The following is a 21,540-nucleotide window of genomic DNA, read 5'->3' on the forward strand; positions in this document are numbered from 1 at the left end:
AAAGTGGCAAGATTAATTTTGAGTAATCATACTAAGACATACCCATTATATTAATTTTGTTTAATCATACTAAGACATACCCATTATATTAATTTTGTTTAATCATACTAAGACATACCCATTATATTAATTTTGTTTAATCATACTAAGACATACCCATTATATTAATTTTGTTTAATCATACTAAGACATACCCATTATATTAATTTTGTTTAATCATACTAAGACATACCCATTGTATTAATTTTGTGTAATCATACTAAGACATACCCATTGTTCCACATACTTGTTTGAAAGCAAGTTAACAAAAATCCACAAAGTCAAATATCTAATTAAATTTCTTATTTTTGAGATTAATAAATCAATGCCCATGGCTGATTACCTCACATGACCTACCTACTGTATCTGTTTGTGAATAGCACGGGATATTTTAAAAACACGACTGTTCTGTATTCAGAGATTTGAGTAGAAATAATTGACTGAAACTCATGTTTTTCCCACATAAAAATCTTTGTTTTCACCTGTTAAGACTGGTACATAAAAGCTTTCAACCACACATCCTAACTTCAAGAGAAACAAGTCCCATGGAGCTAATATCAACCTTAAGAATCTCTAACCTCCCCCCCATTTATCCAAGTTGGAAAGTTAATTGTATTTCTCTAACATGTTAATTATTTACTTTCATAAAGATACTTGTAATCTTTATTTGATCTTTAAGTTCAGTAATTCTGAAGTTGTATACAAGTTATACATAGACTATCCAAAGCTTTTATTGCATATGCTTCTAATTACTTACTCTCAGAAAAGCCAGATATTTCTCCCTCACTTCTGGAACCACTAGATCACCGAGTTCTTTCCTAAAGCCTTCCTGTGCATCTTGGATAATTTCTGCTATTTGATGATGTAAAGTGGAACTTGGGACTGGTAAAGTAAGGGCTCGTAATGAATCCTCAGCAATCAACTGCAAATAAAGTAGTTTCCAAAATCTGAAATAAATATTTATATTAAAAAAAATGTCCATAAACTTGCTAGTAATGTGTAAATGTATCTTCCTGCTACAATAATATTCTGGCGATGAAGCACGTACATTCCTCGGATTTCTTTATCACATGACAGTTTTAAATTTTACATATGGGACAAGATTGACAAAGACAAAATTAAAAAAAATATTTTACATATTTAAGTCAGTACAATTTAATGTAGACTTTGAAATATAACTTGTATGAATTAAAGAAAAACATTACAGAGGTCATCAAATGTCTTTAATCCATTGCAAAAATGTTAAATTAATACTACACAAACAAGGCTATCTGAGCAAATTGTCTCTAATTTAGATGTGACAGACTAACTAGAGGGAAAGCAGCAAGTCAACACCATCCACTGTCAACTCTTAAATTACTTTGTTACTAACAAAAAATGGATTGACCATTAGATTTTAATAAGCCAACAGCCAAAAGGCAAACACATTCAGCAACCATATTCAAAACCACGATCCACAGGTTTACTCGAGTGCCATAATGATGAAGTCCTGCCAGGCCACACCACATACATTAATTTGCATCTCTTTATGTAACACACCCTTACACAAATTAACATCTCTGTTTGCATAGCAGTCTCACTTATTACTTATTATAGTAATAGCCTACCATCACAGCAAATAAAGTTAAATTCCCTGTGGACATAATCCATAAAACTAGATAGTTATATGATTTCACAATACTATTTTATGAAATTATTTACATTAGTAAGTTAGTAACACAACTTAACTTTGCTCAATACATTTTTTGGTAATTTATCATAAAAAATATTGTAAATATTGCTAGGTATCCAGTTAATTATGGGTATTTAGTAAATCATCACTGCTTTACTTCCACAACGAGCCAAGTTTGATTCCTTAAAGTATATCATGAGTTGTTTAGTATCTATAATTATCTAAATTTTAAGAATTTTCAAATAATTAAAATAATTTAAAAAAAGCAGTTAACACAAGAGTTAAATGTTTTTGAAACTAACAAACTGTTAACTTAGAAATATATATGTTCTTTTAATAAATGAAATAATGACTACTTTAGGATTGATTATTAAAATAAAAAGAACAAAAACTTCAGAACATTATAACATTGGTTCTAAAATTGCATATATCCAAAATTAGCTTAATTTTAATTTTACTTTGTAAACCAGTTTTGCAAATTCAAGAAACAAATGTGTTAAAAAAGAACAAGATAAACAAGCTTATAAGGCAAACATTTTCAAATCTGCATATTAACATTTCTGGACCCAATTACAAAATTACTTCATAAAATACATTATTTAAAGTGTGAACATGTATTTTAAGCACATACAATGTTACAGTTTTAACATGAAATTGGCAATATTAGAATCATGGTCACTGAAAGATGGGTTTTCAAGTTTTGAGTTACGGAATGTCACTTAAACTAACGTTGGAAGAGTTACGGAATGTCACTTAAACTAACGTTGGAAGAATATTTTTTGTTTTCTGAATTAAAATTATAAAAGTTTCTTATACTTGTATGTTTTCAATTACCTATATTTTAAAATATTTCAACTGCAAAAGTTGATTATGGTTCTTGAAATATGAATATTTTAATCCTAAAATTAAAATCAAAACAGCTCCATGTTACATTTTTAAAATTAAATGTTACTGAATTATTCAAATCAATTTCAGATTAGAGATTTCAAGAGCTATAGAGAGTTCCACTACAGGTGTCTACAAATATTAGGTAGAGAAGTATTAAAAAACAGAATGACATATAATAATCTGTTGAAAGGTTTCATATTTTAACTTGCAGCTTATAGAAACATTAAACAGTTCCTTTACCTAAAGTCAACTTATAGTGACTTCTCCAAGCCCATTCCAGTGACTCAAATCATTTTTTGAAATTATCTTTACCGTATTCAGTGTAGATAAATAAAAATTTGTAATTCAGTAAAAACAAAGTACATTTACAAAACATAAATTGATTTCAACCAACAATATTGTTAACAAATACACTGTTATCTAGTCTGAGCTCAGATCGTTTTGAAAAGTCACATCTTAAGTCACCACTATGTCTTTTTTTTTTTTTTTTTGTGATTTATAGCCATAAATGGCAAAAAAGTTTCAGAAGATAAATATTAAAATCTATCAAGTTGAAATGGAATTAATATGTAAAATGAAGATTTATGATAAGTAACAAAATAATTTTACATTCTGACATGAATTTGTCTGTTTGGAATTAAGCACAAAGCTATGCACAGTGGACGATCTGTGCTCTGCCCACTAAGGGTATGAAAACTCAGTTTCTAGCAGTGTAAGTCTGCAGACATACTGCTGTGAAAGGGTATTTGTGTGTGTGTGTGTGTGTTTTCTTACAGCAAAGCCACATTGGGATACCTGCTGTGTCCATCGAGGGGAATTGAACTCCTGATTTTAGCATTGTAAAACTATAGACTTACTGCTACACCAGCAGGGAACAAGGGTATTTGTAAGGGTTTTCAAAAGGTATCTCAGAACAAAATTTTCAAATATCATAGCATCATTTGTTTTCAGGTTTGTACAATACCATTCAGGTGGGTTCTAGTTTACCTCCATTTTATTCTGTAGTTCTGAGCAGCGCAGTCTAATTTTCTTTTCATTTATGTCCTTGGTTCTATCATAAAACTGTTGAATATTTTCTGTCAACTTTTGCTTGGCTTCTTCAGCAGTTTCTTCCAGTCTAAAGAGTAAACAAACTGTAACAAAGTTGATTTTGGATTCTGAATTCTAACAAGCTGTAACAAAGTTGATTTTGGATTCTGAATTCTAACAAACTGTAACAAAGTTGATTTTGGATTCTGAATTCTAACAAACTGTAACAAAGTTGATTTTGGATTCTGAATTCTAACAAACTGTAACAAATTTCAAATGTTCTAGATGATAATGAGTTCTAAATACTTTTCAACATAAATAAAAACATACTTAAACACACTTCCTGGTTTAAACATACATACTGGTTTAAACACACTTACTGGTTTAAACACACTTACTGGTTTAAACATACTACTGGTTTAAACACACTTACTGGTTTAAACACACTTACTGGTTTAAACACACATACTTCCTGGTTTAAACACACTTACTGGTTTAAACACACTTACTGGTTTAAACACACTTACTGGTTTAAACACACTTACTGGTTTAAACACACTTACTGGTTTAAACACACATACTGGTTTAAACACACATACTGGTTTAAACACACTTACTGGTTTAAACACACTTACTGGTTTAAACACACTTACTGGTTTAAACACACATACTGGTTTAAACACACATACTGGTTTAAACACACATACTGGTTTAAACACACTGGTTTAAACACACTTACTGGTTTAAACACACATACTGGTTTAAACACACTTACTGGTTTAAACACACTTACTGGTTTAAACACACTTACTGGTTTAAACATACTTACTGGTTTAAACACACTTACTGGTTTAAACATACTTACTGGTTTAAACATACTTACTGGTTTAAACACACTTACTGGTTTAAACACACTTACTGGTTTAAACACACTTACTGGTTTAAACACACTTACTGGTTTAAACACACTTACTGGTTTAAACACTTACTGGTTTAAACACACTTCCTGGTTTAAACACACTTCCTGGTTTAAACATACTTACTGGTTTAAACACACTTCCTGGTTTAAACATACTTACTGGTTTAAACACACTTCCTGGTTTAAACACACTTCCTGGTTTAAACATACTTACTGGTTTAAACACACTTACTGGTTTAAACACACTTACTGGTTTAAACACACTTACTGGTTTAAACACACTTACTGGTTTAAACATACTTACTGGTTTAAACATACTTACTGGTTTAAACATACTTGTTAACTTTGTTCTGCAAGTAATTAGAATATAAAAAAGTGTGAATTTGATTTTTAACATATCGGCACAAGTAGACCTAGTAGTAATCCACCAAATGTTACATTTAAACAGCTATTTGATGTTAAGAGATGATACTTATTTATTTATTTTTAAAAAACTAGGAAAAAATACATTTTCTCTTTCAATTCAATGATGAAATTTTACTGTCAAAACATGTCGTCATCGTAGATTAATTAAAGATGTTTTTAACTATGAACACATTTTAATGTGTTATTATTTTAACATTATACACAAGTACCAATACTTATTATAAAATTGTAATGGAAAAACATATTTGAGCTTATATACATAATATTGTAGAAAGTAAGATTAATCTTTACGTGTTCCAGGTTATTAATTTCTTCCATAATAAATACATTAGACTCAGGGACTACAAACAGAAACAGAGGTAAGCATACACATATCGACAGTTTCAAAAAGCTCAAAACTATATTTTAATGTTGTAAGAAAACTGCTATGTACTAAATGCATTTTTATTGTTTTTTTCAACAAAAGTAACTTAAATATTATAAGAAGAAGCTATTAACTAAAGATCTGAATGTTGTACACTTGCATCTGCAATCAACATGTTGGTTGAAATCTGTTACTACGTAAAATACGAGAATATATTTGTCAAGTTTTATTTGGTTTTGTTATTTGTATTTAGTCTACTTATTAAAAGCAGTATTTTATAAAATGAGGCCCTCATTATAAATAAATTTTGAAATTCTAATAAGAAACAATTCCACTCACCCTTTCAAAAGTTGTTCTAGAAGTTTCAGAGAGTTCCGAAAAACATGATTATGCCATTCCTAAACAACAAGCACAAAATAAAACATTAGCAGTAGCATAAACAGCAGAATAAAAAATTATTACAAAACAACTGTATCTCATAATTCTTACCTCAAGTTCATGCATGCTTACAGGTCCACTACTGTACTTTTCACTTAATACCATCATCTCAGTCACATAAAACTTATGGCAGTCTTCAGTTGCTGTTTGCTTGATTCTTTCTACAAAAGTTGTCCAACGGCTGGGAATCTGATGGTTTTAAACACATACAGTTTTTGAATACTAGAGTAAACATTCCTATAAGTCATTTTAATGTTAAAAAATCATTTTGTTGGTAAAACAATGATTTGAAAATTTAAAAATAAAACATATTATAGGAAATTATGAGGAACAACTACTTACCAAACCTAGCTCAAATATACCTTTTCTAAAGATAATGAGAAATAAACAAATGTTTATATTGTATGACTGTTACTTCAGAAAAAAATAATTACACTTAAAAACACAAAAAGAGAGGACTGTGTTTTTATGTTTTTCTCAAAGCAAAGCTACATCAGGCTATCTGTTGAGTCTACCGAGGGGAATTAAAACCCCTGATTTTAGCATTGTAAATCCGTAGACTTACCGCTGTATTAATAGGGCACAGAAAGAGAGAAAGCTTCTACTATAAACAATACACAAGTCGATCAATCGGTCTACAATACTGATCAAGTTAGATGTCTTTGGATGAAATTATTGGAAGCAGTGATGCAGAGCACTTTTTCTTAATCATTCAAAACAATCCAATATAAGAAGACACTTAGAATTAATTTAGTGTTAAACCTGTTAATTGTTACTACAAAATTATTTCAATACTTAAAATAAATCTTGTACATAAGCTAAGAAGAAATAAATGCAAGTAAAGAAATTATTTCAGATTACTGGAGTGAAAAATATAAATTATATTTATTTTTAAATGTACATTTTCATTCATAAACTTTCAATATTTGTTGAAATTAATGTCAGCTCTTCTGTAAAATAGTGTTCCACATCTAGCAGAAGAAAATTATTAAAGGAAACTCACTTTCTACCATCAATACTTAGAAACTACAAGCTATAGAAATAGTTACCCTAATGAACAGTCCTATTTAATACCTGTTAAATAAGTACATCAGTTAAGAGAACAATACCCTCTAAACTATGTGTATCATCCCTACCATAGATATATACAGATTTCATGACATATACCCTTTACAAGAAGTTATCACAGTGAGAGTACACTAATTCCAATATATTCTAGTAATGATATAATTAAAGTCCAGCAGCCGTAAATGACTTGTATATTGTAGAATTAAGTTTATGTGCAACGTTTGAAGTGTTCAAGCTTTACTTTTGGGATTTACAAATGGTATAATAATAGAATAGTAATATGCATAATTATTATAAAATGCCTTACGTTAACTATATTTTGGGGTGTGTGAGCGCACGCATGTGGATGACAAAAATAGCTATCGTGAAAACAATTACAAATACAAAAATCAAACTTATCTCCAGAAAAAGTTTCATCTCACAGTAGAAGTAAACACTGTAAGTAGTAAAGATGATGGATGCATTGCTGGTATCACAAGACAATGTAATAATAACTCTGAAGAAGGCACTGCCACAATAACAGAACAATGCGACAATATCCTTGATGGATGCACTGCCAGATAGGGCTGTGACGATTACAGGATTAACTGGTTACGGTTCGGTTACTGCTCTTAACCGGTTAATCTAAGATTTTTTTCTGAGAAAAATAAACGAGGGAAAACAATACGATTATCGACATTTGCATGTAAATATTCCATTATTTGACCTTGACATTGGTATGTTAGCCTATCACGATTTTACGAACTGCTTGTCTTTTTGTTTGGTTGAATTTTCATTGTTGTTGTTGTTGAAAGCCTTTAGAGTTTTTGTTAATGTTCAGTGTGGCCGTCACGCGCAAATTCCTAGGGCTGTGACGATTACACGATTAACTGGTTACGGTTCGGTTACGAGGCAAAGATTAACTGGTTACAAAAGTCCGTAATCGTAACAGCCCTACTGCCAGAGTCTCAGAACAAATCAACAATATTCCTGACGTATGCACTGCCAGAGTCTCAGAACAATGCAACAATATTCCTGACGTATGCATTGCCAGAGTCTCAGAACAATGCAACAATATTCCTGACGTATGCACCGCCAGAAATCACAGGACAATGTAATACTAACCCTGATGGATGCACCACCAGAATCACAGCACAACATAAAAGTAGCCCTTACGGACACATAACCAAAATCACAGGGTAATGCAGTATCAAAATGTCTCTGAAATAAAATATATTAACAAATTTTGTTCCTATAATTAAAAAGCAGTGTAACAGAAACAGTACACTGTTATTTCAATAAGTGTTTGTCTACTTTTGACTATGCATTTGCTTTGGACCTTTCTTTAAATATTTGTTTTATATAGATTATATAGCAGATTCTAAACATTTACATGAAAAACACACACAAAAACTTAAAAGTTCTGTCTTTGTTTCAATGATGTATAGATAACAAAGTTTAAAAATTATATAGAAGCATAGGAAATGAAGAATATTTCCATTTGTGAAAACTTAGGAAAAGTGAAATGGAAGAATTTCAAGAAAAGCTCAAAAGTGCTGATGACAAAACAGTTTTACTGTGTAACAATACCACAAAAAAATGTTAGTATGAAACTGTAGTAATACTAAAATAAACTTTCTATGACACCACAATGAAATGTTCAATACCCCAATAAACATAATATAAAACTATTGTGCTATTACAATGAACTTATTTTCTTAACACAACACATGACAGCTACAATTCCAATATCATTCATAGCTATTCTTGCTAGTAATTAAATCATTCACTTGTACTATTGTCATGCTTTTTATTGCTCATTTAGCATATATCTGAAAAGTACATTTTGAATATTAAGACAAAGAATGCCTAGTGTTAATTTTCAAAATATTATAAAATTTACCTCTGCAAGCGAACCATCATTTGCAGCACTCACTAAAACTTCAAGCAAGGCTGCAAGTTCAGTTCCAGAAATTGGTTTATCTAAAGAAGTTAACACATTTCTCAATTAAAATACTGAAAAATACATTTACTTAAATACAGCTGAACACTCGTGTAGGACATTATTGTGATAAAAAGAGTAAAGAATTTAAACTTTCAAATTAAAAACAATAAATAAAAATTATTATTTTTGATAATGGAAAGTGAAAAATAGTGGAATATATAATTATGAAAAAAAAACACAAATTGAAGTGCACATTTCTAATGTATTGCATAGAAAGAAACAAAAGTGTTAAATATACAAGGTGTTCGGAAAGTCACTGTGCAGTTTTGTAATTTTATTCAGTCTATTTCAAGCCAGCAACTGATAGCGGTGTTTAGAAGCAAAATAAGAAGGATCCAGGCCTGTTTTGATGCCAACAGGGGTCACTTTCAACATTATTTATAATTGTCATTCATATTTACCTCCTGTATTCTATATTGAAACATGTCTGTTAATAAATATACAAGTGCACAGTGACTTTCCGAACACCCTGTATTTGAGCTTTACATTTTACTGGAAAAATCACTTCATGAAATTACTAATTGAAAAAGTTCTAAAACAAAACCAGTTAGTCTGCCTTATTATTGTTCCTTACAAAAGTCACAAATAAATTGTAATGTAAATCAAATACATGTTCACCTGTCATGCCTGTAAAATGAGTATTCTCAATTTTTTGAATTTCAATCACTTACGATTTTTCTCTTTTGGAACTAATTCCTTCTTCAGCTTTTTTAATAAAGAATTTCTTTCTTCTATGTATTCTTCAGTGAGATCTTCTTCACGTGCCTGTGGGATGATTTACAGAAATGAAACCTAAAAGTCAATGGAGAAGTTAAAACTTAAATTTATCAAATATATTCAAGATACAAAAAGAAATAACACAATCACACAAACACAAATATTTTTTGACACAAGGAAAGGTAAAAATCTTTATTATTAGTTACAGTTGACTTGTTTCCATTAAGTTCAATAAGAAATGAATGCTTTTATGAAACCAATCTTCTTGATTTTGCTACAATGCCTGCATTCACAGAATTCCACAAGTATTGATCACAGTTTGTTCATTATGATATATCAATAATATAAAATAAAATATGACCTACCATGCCTTATAATACTTAAAGACAAACAACATCCAATGTATGCTTTGGCTAGCCCTTAATCTCAACAAATTGCTTTGGAACATTTTGAACACTAATATAAAAGTACCACTGTACATTTAGCCAATAGAAATGCTGGGCTTTCATGTGAATTACCATGTATGTACTGATTCACAAGTGTTGGTTTTTTTATTATTATTATATAAATAAAGTTTGAGATATTTCTTGTACATCAATTACTTAGGAAAAGTATTGATTTCACTATTAAAGGCTTTAACTGTCTTACCTGTGAGAGATCTGTTAAAAACCTTTTTTTAACGGCAGGAATGAAAAGAGTGTGGCAATCAACTGACTTGAAAATATCTAAATAAAAAAAACAATAATTAGTTAATAATTTTTAGTTTAAATATCAAAACATTACTTACTCAGTATACAATTTTGGAAATTCAACTTTTTTCACCTCACTCTCAATTTACTTACAAGAAAGTTCAACACTAACCAGTGTAACATTGTTTTAGTACACTTATGACAGTGCTAACATAGATTGAGTGTATTTGTGGGTTGGAAGGTTCACTGTCATAATAAGTGTGCTTAATTTGTGGGTTGGAAGGTACACTGAAAAATCTTTTTCTTTTAATTGCTGAAAATTCGACTGAGCTTTATAACTTAATAACATTGAAATTCAAATGCTGTCACTAATGGCTTCCTTACAAATAAGAGATGTCTAATACACTAAATAATCTTTATATCAATTATAGTTTTGTTTTTAATTAACGATACAACACATATTACTGTCAAGTAAACGAGACTGATACGAGTTGTCCTGTAGTTTTGTTTTTCTTTTCTGTATTAATGAAAACTTAACCAATAAAACTAAGCTATTTGTGATTTTCAGTTTCTAACTCTAAGAAGTATTAATGAAAATAATAAGTGTTATTTTTCATTAATTAATGAATGTAAACAGTACAATAAATGGTTTGAATCAATACAGGACAATGATCTTCAGCCTTTAGTACAGGTTCTCTTATTGTCTCACTTTTGCTGATACGATACGATACGATATAATATAATACAATACAATATATAATACAATACAATACAATACAATACAATATATAATACAATACAATACAATATAATACAATACAATACAATATAATATATAATATAATACAATACAATACAATATAATATAATATATAATTATTGTCTGGACAGTGATCATAAAAGTTGTTTTAATTTCCCTCATATTTTTTTTTACTTTGTTATCTTATATTTTATTTATTTTTTGTCTCAACCCCAGGGGTGCCTGGACAACAGTTTGAAAAACACCGATATAGGGTAACCAACAGTCTGTAATGATCAGGAACTTTCATACCAAGTAGACTAATTTCATAATTTTCATTCTCTCGTGAATGGGTATCCATCAAACGATGCAGCCATTCTTTTGATGTTTCTTTCTCTGCAGTTGTCTGAACAAAATCCTGGACAACCTAATAAGAGAGAGAAAAATGTACTAATTTAATCAAATTTGTGAAAAACACATAAAATATTGTGATCTTTCTGAGATCTTGACCACTGAATAAAGGGTTTTCTTGAGTATTGTGCATAGTTAGGACTCCAAATTTGAGACTTAAAGACGCTTAGCCACAAAAAAGTGAGAAACTAGTTTTAGACTGTTTTACCTTCACCTGTCCTGAATAACTATTCCTCAGTACCTATAATTCACTGTTTATCTGTTTGTGACTGACATTTAATCACAACTAAGATTTAACAATAAAACTTCAAGTTTAATAAGTGTTCCATAAAATCATTTTAATGCAGTTATCACACACACACAGTAAATATAATGAGAAATAAGTTATGTTTACAATGGAACTGAATAACAAAAAATACTTAAAGTTTACTAACATAAAATATTATTTCACATTATTGAAATCTGTAAGAACTGTGAAAGGATATTGAGGAGAAATCTATTAACCCTTCTAGCATTAATAGCAAAAGAAACACGCATCTGTTGTACTCAGTATAGATTACTAGTGAATCTAAGTGCACATTGTTAATATGATGCAAATTAATTCATACTTTCAGTACAGTTCAATTTCTCAGATACTTAGCTACACTGTTCCACATTATTCAGAGATTAAATTTTTCAGACACACTAAGTTTCTATTGATTTAGCTACATTATACTACAGGGTGTTCAGAAAGTCACTGTGGACTTATTTATTAAGAGACATGTTTCAATATAGATTACAGGAGGTAAATATGAATGACAATTACAAACAATGTTGAAAGTGACCCCCGTTGGCATCAATACAGGCTTGGATCCTTTTTATTTTGTTTCTAAACACTGCTATCAGTTGCTGGCTTGAAATAGACTGAATAAAATATAATAACATGTGATTACAAAACTGCACAGTGACTTTCCGAACACCCTGTATTATTCAAGTAATGTTTCTGATTTACACTGCTTATTAGGCTTAACTATTTACCTTTCATCTATGAGAGAAAATCAAATTAACCCTCAACATTCTGTTCACTACTGGTGTTATCAACTGCATCACATTGAGTAATTTTGTGTTTGAAGAAATGACCAAAATAATTAGATGAAAATATTAATTTTCTATATACAATTTATAGGTGGCCCCAGCAGTAATCAGTTAGATGAATTACTTACACACACACACACACTTTTTTTTTAATATGGAAATCATACGTTATTAGATATCTTGTAAACAAAAACTTAGGTATCCTCAAGACATTTGGTACACATGAATGATAAGGGCTGACTTTAAGATATACATATTTTTAATCCATTTACTCAATAGTTTTAATTTAGTTTAAGAGAGGAGAAGCAGAGATGGACAAATGGGTTCTTTGTTGTACCTAAACATTTTGTTAAAAAAATAATTGAGGAAGTATATGTGAAACCCATCATGAATTCTAAGGTTATACACAAGTTTTCTACCTCAAAACTCTCTCTCTATTAGATGAATGAGTATAGGAATATTTCGGTTCTATAAAAATTGACGATGTTGGTTCAGCGCATTTGCAGTTATGCAAAAGCACCATTTTAATTTGAATAAAAATCATATAAGCAATTATAAAAAAAAATTGTTAATTTACATGTTTCTTTAAAATCCTCAAAGCTATTGTTAAATGTTCACCTTACCAAGAACTGTTAAAATAGCTTTGCCAACAATTTGTTCCACAGCCAATATTTGTATAGATACAAGAATAGAAATGAGAATAACTAAAGATCAGTACATATCTAGATATATACTGACATAATTTTATGATTCTATAAACTTTGATTACCTTATTAACACTTGTTAGAGATTCCACACCATACACCAATAATACAAAAAATGAAAGCACAGAGATGCTACTTTCAGGTGTGAATTTCATGGACCAGAGACTAAAGTTATTATAAACTTTGTTTGTTTATGTAGATGTAAAACAAATGGCCAGTTTATGTACGTATTCACCCTGAAATAAAAAACTATCCAGTCTAAGAAAACACCAGAGTCTTGTGTGGTTTCAAACTCAATGCAATATCACACAGATTATCTCTTGAAAACTTACTGAACTTATTTTTAAATATCACTACGATATGAATCATTCAAACTACCAGCAATAGGTCTTGTAGTTATTTTTTTTTATAAGCTTTGTTTTGTAAATACCACATAACTGATTGTTTTGCTATGCACGTTATCCTCCAGAAATTAAATCTTATATTGACGTAGTAAGCCATACCAATGTTCCTATCATCATGTAAAAACAAATTGCTAATGTTCTGTTAAAAGATTTAGGCATGTTTATTTCTCTTTACGTTGTCATAAGTAAACCTGAAGTAAAATACATTTTTAATCTTCTTTCCTTAAGCAAAATTAGGAAAAAAAAAATTGTTTTAATATTTATATGTCACAAATTTAAAATTAGACTCACCCAAATAAGAGGTGGAAAACTTAGAAGATCATGGATAAAGTCGTCAGTCCACTTGACTCGTGACATTTGTGATCGAAGAGCAAAAAGCTACAATATGTGTACATGTTATTCAGTTAATGGTGTAACAGTTAGTTCTAACTAACCTTAGTCCAGTTATCTAGAATAACTCCTTATAAAAGGAATAGAAAAGATATCTTTTTATTCATGATTATAAATGTTTTCTGGATTATGAGTGATAATTTTATGGTTAAATATTTGCAAGGGACAATGAAGCCATCCAGTAATTAATGGTATTTGTTTCTACTCATACATGTTTATTTGTAGTTAATGTTTTGTGTTTGATCACAAATTTCAAAATTTTCTTAACTTAGCTCTCACAAAATGTTTTTTTAAAAGACAAGACTACAACAACAATAATTATTTTTCTGAAATGTGCCTAAATAAAAACCATTATTAAAACCTTCTAAATATATTAAAATAAACTTATAAAATCAAAGTCGTTAAATTAATGCATAAATCACACACTCGAAATTGTGTATATAGGTTATAAAATATGTTTATTTTAAACATAAGTTACATGCAAAATCAATTAATAATTAGAATTATCACATTAAATAAAAAGAAAATTCTAGAATTTTAAACTTTTCATCCTAAAATAAGTATAGGAATACAGTCTGAGCACTATATAAATTTGCAAATCTGTTTCAGAATTAGCATGCGTCTTATCAGAATAAAAAAATTATCAAATGATAACTCTTATTCATTCATCACTCCACTTAGATTGTGAAGTTTTGATCTACATTTATATTAGTGCATAACAATACCTGGGTTCTCCGTGCCAAAAGTTCAAGGTAATCTATATCAGATTGGTCAACTATTTTGACAGAGTTGTAGATAAGATGAGAACTGATCAAGGTTGCTACAGCAAATATTTTTGCATCATAATTTTCAGATATATTGTTTGCAGCAAAACCTACAAGACAAATGATGAAAAAAAAAGTCAACTGAATGTACACAGTTATCAGTCGTTGCCATAAACATAAAATAACTGACTTTTGCATATTCTAAAACAATTCTACATTTCATGCAAATCAGAAAATTTTCTTCACAATCATCAGTAACAATATATAACAAAATGTTATTAAATATAGAAACAGAATTTTCTTTGATTTAAATACCTCACTTGATCAATCAAATGAAAGGTCATATTCCAATAAATTATATAGTAATAATAACTCGTGCAGTGTTTTAATTTACAGTATAGCTACTAAGACAATCTGTGGTGTCCCTTATAGATAACTGTTGACCAGAGGAAAGACAATCAGCTAAAATAGTGGGATTAACTGTTATATTATAACACCTACATGGCTGAATCCTTTTAGAGCTTTTACAGTGCAAAGTTTAGCACTAGTCCTATGCTTCAAAGATGACTAAATGTGAGCTGATATTTCTAAATTAGCTTTAAAAAACCCTGTAGTCTAGATCCTTTAATGGAAGTTAAAACATTCTCCATATGTTCAATAAAAAAAAAATTAGGTGCTTTAAGTGCAAACTGTATTTGAGAAATACCCTTGTATCCACTTTGATCTTGATCTTCAAACATTAATCAGACCTAGAACTTTGTATTTAGTAACTGTTATATAAATTATGTCACAATTCATTCATCCAGTCTTGAGATATACTGTTAACAATTCAAAATAGACAGACAAGGGAAACCAATATGTCCCATTCTGCTTTGTTGTAGGGACATAAAAAAAAAAAAAGATATTTAACAATACATCAATTAATTATTCATCTTTTCCTTATATACAGGGGCATGGGGTGATTTCTCACACTGGGTGTGCACCAAAATATTAGCTATACCCATGACTGAGAGAAATTTGGTGAAAGAACCACTTTGTCTTTGGAAACTGAATAATTTTAAGGTGCTCATAAATTAAATCTAGGGTTCTCCTTGATTTGACATTCATATTTACAAATAAAACTAATGTTTGTACCTTAATGTGATTTTAAATTGTTTAAATAAGCAGTAAAAGCTGAAACAAAAGAATTAAAACCTTTTAGAAAAAAAGAGCAAACCTCTAAATATAGAGAAAAAAAAGTTCTTTCACACCTCCTGAACACTGTTGAAAGTGAATTCATGTTATACCAGTTCTATACTTCATTAAATGTGAAAGAGAGAGAATGATTAGCATTAGTAAATAAAATTTACGCATTTTGTCATAAATGTAGAAGTTTAAAAATTGTGTTTAATAAAAGTAGACTTTTTTTGACATGTTAAATAAATCAAAAATTAAATTTCTCTCTTCCTTGCATTAGCCACTTAACAAGTAACCACGTTTGGAAAAAAATGTTTAAGACTCGTAAGAAGCTTTCTCCATTAATTATAATTGTATATATGGACTACTAATTACTACCTCAGCTAATGACAATTCAGGAAAACACATGCATGACTAATCGTAAGATAGAGAAGTTTCATAAAGTGGAAGATTAACATCTTGATATTCTGAAAATGTATCCCTGATAAATACTCACTTCTGCACACAGAAAAGTTATTGTGCTTGCAGTTCTGCCAAAGAGATTTGCATTACAGTAGTTTCGGTGCAACTCCCACCCACGTGTTTTGAAATGAACTGTACTGGTGCATAGTGATGTCATTTTACAACAAAAATCCTTCACCAAAAAGAGGGTGACACAACCTCCACGTGCAGTAACTCCTGCTATGCAATTGCGCTTGCAAAAACTTCACTCTTTGAAGAGAAAAGACAAAAATATGCACTGTGAGGAGGATAGGTGGAAATGTGGATGGAAGTAATCTTCTATGAGAAATATATTTTCAGCTTACAAAAATGTTAACTTCTAATACAATAACTCAGCTCACACACATGAAAGCTAAAGCCACATGTTCAAGCAGTGTAAAATCTTACCTAGATAAACCCTTTTCAGAAAGCAATTGAAGGGAAGCTCATGGAGTGTGACATTTGCTGGCAAAAGTTTTGTAGAGGCATAATCATGTAGTGCTGAAGGCACATTTAGACCATACCTTTTGTGTTCACCTTGACTACACTGTACAAATAATGGCTGCAGAAGGTCACACAAGTTATGTCTCATGATGTCATTTTGAATGTGCTCACCTCAATTCTATTGAACAGGCTCTGAATGAAAGAGGAGATTAGGGAGAACCATACCACCTCCATCAACAATGTCATTATTAATGAATTTCCAACCATACTGTGCTATGCCCAATTGGTAAGGATTCTTCATGGTCCACCACCCCAATGGCTAGAAACTGGTATGCGGTAAGGTTGATTGATTGATTTAGTGTTTTATGGCACAAAACAACGAGGCTATCTGCGCCAGATATTCGGTAAAAATGTAAAAAAAAATAAATAAATAAATGTAGTAATAGACATAAATGGAAATGAAGGTAAAACAAAAAAGTATAAAACCAATGTTGACACCTAGTCTACAATGTTAAGATAAAAGGTAGAGTATAAGAAGTTGTAAGGTATTTACTCTAGCAAAAAGGTAATGATCATAACCCGCCAGGAAGACTAACAGGTAAGTTCAAGAACCACCGTCAGTCACCTGAAGTTGGTCTTTCCAGTCCTGGTTCCGGGTTATGTGTCATAGCAACCAGTATCAAAATATAAAAGAATAGAAGTTTTAAAAGATACATAGCAAAATGGTAACAATGAGTAGCCAAATGTCCAGTAAAAAGATAAAGTCAAGTAAATGGAGTAAAATTTGTAAAAGTAAATGAAGGTAAAAAACAAAACAGCAATTAAAACAGAAAATGGTGTAAAACCAATGGTGACATCCAGTCTTCAAAGTTGTAAAATATTTACTCTAGCAAAATGGTAATGATCATAACCCGCCAGGAAGACTAACAGGTAAGTTCAAGAACCACTGTCAATCACCTGAAGTTGGCCTTTCCAGTCCTGGTTGCGGGTTATGTGTCATAGCAGCTATTATCAAAATGTAAAAGAATAAAAGTTTTAAAAGACACTACGCAAAATCGTAATAATGAGTAGCCAAATGTCCAGTAAAAAGATAAAGTCAAGTAAATGGAGTAAAATTTGTAAAAATAAATGAAGGTAAAAGGAGGACATAACCCTAGGAACTCTGAAGATGAGAAACAGGAGGACAAAAATAACAACACGAATACAAAGAAATGTGAATAAGCCAGTGAGAATCCACATCTGGAGACAAGCATACCAACTGGATGAGTAAGGTTAGAAAGTGTGTGTGTGTGTGTGTGTGTTTGCCATGTCGGGCTATCTGCTTAGCCCACCGAGGGGAATCGAACCCCTGATTTTGCGTTGTAAATCCGAAGACATACCCCTGTACTAGCGGGGATCGGGTTAGAAAGAGAGAGGTCTCAGGGTAGGTGAGAGGCATGCCAAACCAAAAGCAAACCCAATGAATGAATTGGAGTGAATAGACAATTTTAATGACAGAATGCAAACTTATCGAGACAGGAGGCCTACCACCAAGCTCTTCATACCGAACAGATAAGTAATAACAGAAACTCAATGTGAATAAGCCTAGAAGAGTAGGTTTAATACCTGAAAGCAAAAGGTCCTGGGAGGGTTGCTTCTTTTGAATGTTCAATGTATGAAATGACCATGGAAATGTTGTTGCAGGTCATGACAGTGATACATCAGTAGAGGCAGGTATGAGAACATACCCAGCAAACAGTGAGAAATGCATGCTTGCAGATATAGAGTGAAATCTTAACCTGCATCCAAATGCCAGAAGTCACATACTCATCCAGAGATGCACCTCAATGAGAAAATGAAACATTGGTAAAGATAAACATTTTGTTTAAGAGTTGGTCAGAGAACAGTGGAAGTAGTACAGGCACAGTTCAGTTACCAAGATTATTCCTTGAAGAGAGAAAAGAGAAGATAAACAAAGGAAGACAATGGAAACCAAAAATGTATGATTTAGATCCACGAAGTTTACTGTAGGAGACATGCATGGTGTGCATGCCCCAAAGGAGATGTTTCAGGGAAGTAAGATCAGATTAGAAAGACAAGTGTAAATCCTGGTGATGAGATGTACCATAACTCAGGCAAAGAAAAGACCAAACTTGGCTAAGACATGAAATAAAGAAAATGACCAGAAATACGAAATTTTGAGTGGGTGTGGAAGAAAAATGAGAAGTGGATACCATCTGAGAATGGTTCAAGAGAAGTTAATCATTTAAGAAAAGACATTGCAGCTCTAACCTATTAATAAGGCAAGCAAAGACCTTTATTATACAATTGGGACCAATACTATGTTGAAGGGAAGAAATAAACACCATTGAAGACATCCAAATGAAGAAAGCCTGATGAACACCATGTGCACGAGAGAAAAGGAAGAAGTACAGTAAAAAAAGTAGAAACCTGATCCAATGAGTCTTCACATCAGGGAAAAAAGTAAGAAGGGATAGAACAGAAGAAGTGAAATAGACTAAGCTGGCAAAGAGAAGATTGAATATTTTCAGAAAAACCATCTAAAGCACAATGAAGTGACTTACACAAATGACAGAGTTAGGGAAGAGGATACAGGAGGGATGCGAGAAGCCAAAATTGCTTAAATAAGGAACCAAAAAATAAAATAGAAGGTAAGGAGCCCAATCCTTCATCAGATCAGATAGATATCAACAACAGGAAATGAGAAAAGGAAAAAAGTCCACAAGTCACAAATGTGAGAGGGTGAAGGACCCAGACATAACAAACCTGAGAATGAAATCCAGAAAGAGAATGGAAGGCCAATGTCATATCTTGAATGGTAAGTAAATCAGTTGGAAGTTATGATCTAATATATCATTTCAAATTGAAGAGAAATAATTTCTCCGATGAGAAGAGACTAGGAACTCAATATGCATGTGGTAACCCATGACATACTGAACAATGGCTGCAATGTCCCTGATAGTTAACAATCTTCCAGATGCTACAGTAAGAATAAGATCTGAGTGTGAATAACATTACTCACACAGAGCTAAATACAAGTCACTGTCACCTGAGAACTGATGATGAAATCCAAAGCTTTGTGAAACAAAAAAGAAAACACAAATTAAAATTTCATTAACAATGCATATCTCAACAAATTGAACTTGACGAGAAATTTAAACATATCTGTTCAATACATTGCAGTTGTCACAGGTGCAAGTGCACAGAATAAGTTACCGTACATGGAAGTTGTGGTGCCTTCCTACTGGCGGAATTTTTTTTGTCACATAATGTTGTCATGCACCAGTGAAGTTCATGTCAAGACATAAAATTTGGTGGGAGTTACCTCAAGACTAATAACATGCAAGTTTCTTAGGTAGACATGAAAGGAAAATAGCTTCTGGTGTAAGGAGGCAAATTATCATCTTAGAATATACTACTATAGCACACAATAAATGACAGTTTCTAAAGGTAGTGGTGCACTTACATGCTTATACCCATAATTGCAGTAAGCATTTTTTTTTAGTTAAAAAGTCATTCTTTCTAAAACTTTGAAAGAAATTAGAGAGAATTAAACAAAAACTTCTTACCTTCAGTGTCTAAAAATATCACAGAAACTTGTTGTCCAGTGTCCAAATCCATCAAAACAGGCTGTGATATAAAACAAGAATAATGTTAACCCTTTCGGCACTGATTAACAACTTGTAATGTTTGGCATGGTGCTGAATATATATGTTTGATACTTCAACTAATTACAGTATCAGTTCTAAAAGCATGATATCTCGGCAATAACTCAAGAAAAGTCCCTGAAATATTCAGTAATTGTACCCAATACTATACATGTTAAATTCAATACATAAGAATACCATGAATAAAGGAAGGATGCCTGCCGCACTGAGCCTTCAAGTCGACTGTGGTCGCCAACCTTGCCGAAAGGGTTAAATTAAAAATGTATTCTGGTAAAAGCATTAGTGCTCTTGTTTTCAAATGAAAAAATATTTCCAAACAAGTAAGAAACATCAATGTTGAAGAAACTATTGAATTTATTGCAAGATTACAACAGTACAAATTTCTAAGCTCAATTTATTACTCTTACATTATAATTTTGACTGAAAAAAAAGGTTTTTTTTTTTCCAAACAATAACTTCCATGTCTCAATGCTTTGTTCAAATACTGTCCCTTCCAGCGAGTCCATAGTAAGTTTACAGAGTTAAAATGCTAGTGGTTTGGGGGTTCAATTCCTCATGGTGGACAAATAGATCATCTGTTATGTTGCTTTGCAATAAAAAACAAAACAAAAGCAAATTTTATTCAAATAAAATTTCTTACTTATTTTTTACCATACACAGAAAAGTTGCTAGCTATTATGTCTAGAAACACAAACAAGAAATTCTAAATCACCATCACTTACAAAGTTACTTACAGCTTCTCTTAAAATTAAAAAAAATACCTTTCCCCACATCCATATGCCCATTGTTTCAGGTTGAACTGAAGAGCCTATTCCAAACCCATTGGCTTTGCCCATCAACTGGTTCATCAAGAATGATTTTCCTGAATGATATTTTCCTACAACAGCTACCGTAGCAACAGGACCATTAATATTTTTTAATATCTGCAAAATAAGTGAAAATAATTTTAAAAAAATAATTTAAAACAAGACAAGTTATTTGACATGTTTGCAATATAGTTTAACTTTAGTATTGCATTAACTATAACATTTCTACTCTCTTTCAGGTTTTGAT

General features: G+C 31.1%; 1 protein-coding gene across 3 annotated transcripts in view; it reads right to left on the reverse strand.

Annotated features, from left to right (window-relative positions):
• Nucleotides 1-21,540, reverse strand: part of LOC143228907 (uncharacterized) — a 38,536-nt gene that overhangs the window by 11,166 nt on the left and 5,830 nt on the right. For 2 of the 3 annotated variants that reach the window (XM_076460346.1, XM_076460347.1), the window contains exons 3-14: nt 21,249-21,410; nt 20,389-20,449; nt 14,681-14,829; nt 13,857-13,943; nt 11,285-11,399; nt 10,193-10,269; nt 9,499-9,592; nt 8,726-8,805; nt 5,827-5,964; nt 5,677-5,735; nt 3,587-3,716; nt 797-961 (exon numbers count right to left, since the gene is read on the reverse strand). In XM_076460346.1, the coding sequence (XP_076316461.1) occupies nt 797-961; nt 3,587-3,716; nt 5,677-5,735; nt 5,827-5,964; nt 8,726-8,805; nt 9,499-9,592; nt 10,193-10,269; nt 11,285-11,399; nt 13,857-13,943; nt 14,681-14,829; nt 20,389-20,449; nt 21,249-21,410 (1,317 nt within the window). The remainder of the gene's footprint in view (nt 1-796; nt 962-3,586; nt 3,717-5,676; nt 5,736-5,826; nt 5,965-8,725; nt 8,806-9,498; nt 9,593-10,192; nt 10,270-11,284; nt 11,400-13,856; nt 13,944-14,680; nt 14,830-20,388; nt 20,450-21,248; nt 21,411-21,540) is intronic. The other variant, XM_076460348.1, reaches the window with a different exon arrangement.

This window comes from Tachypleus tridentatus, chromosome 10 (assembly GCF_004210375.1).
Source record: "Tachypleus tridentatus isolate NWPU-2018 chromosome 10, ASM421037v1, whole genome shotgun sequence".
NCBI lineage: Eukaryota > Metazoa > Arthropoda > Merostomata > Xiphosura > Limulidae > Tachypleus > Tachypleus tridentatus.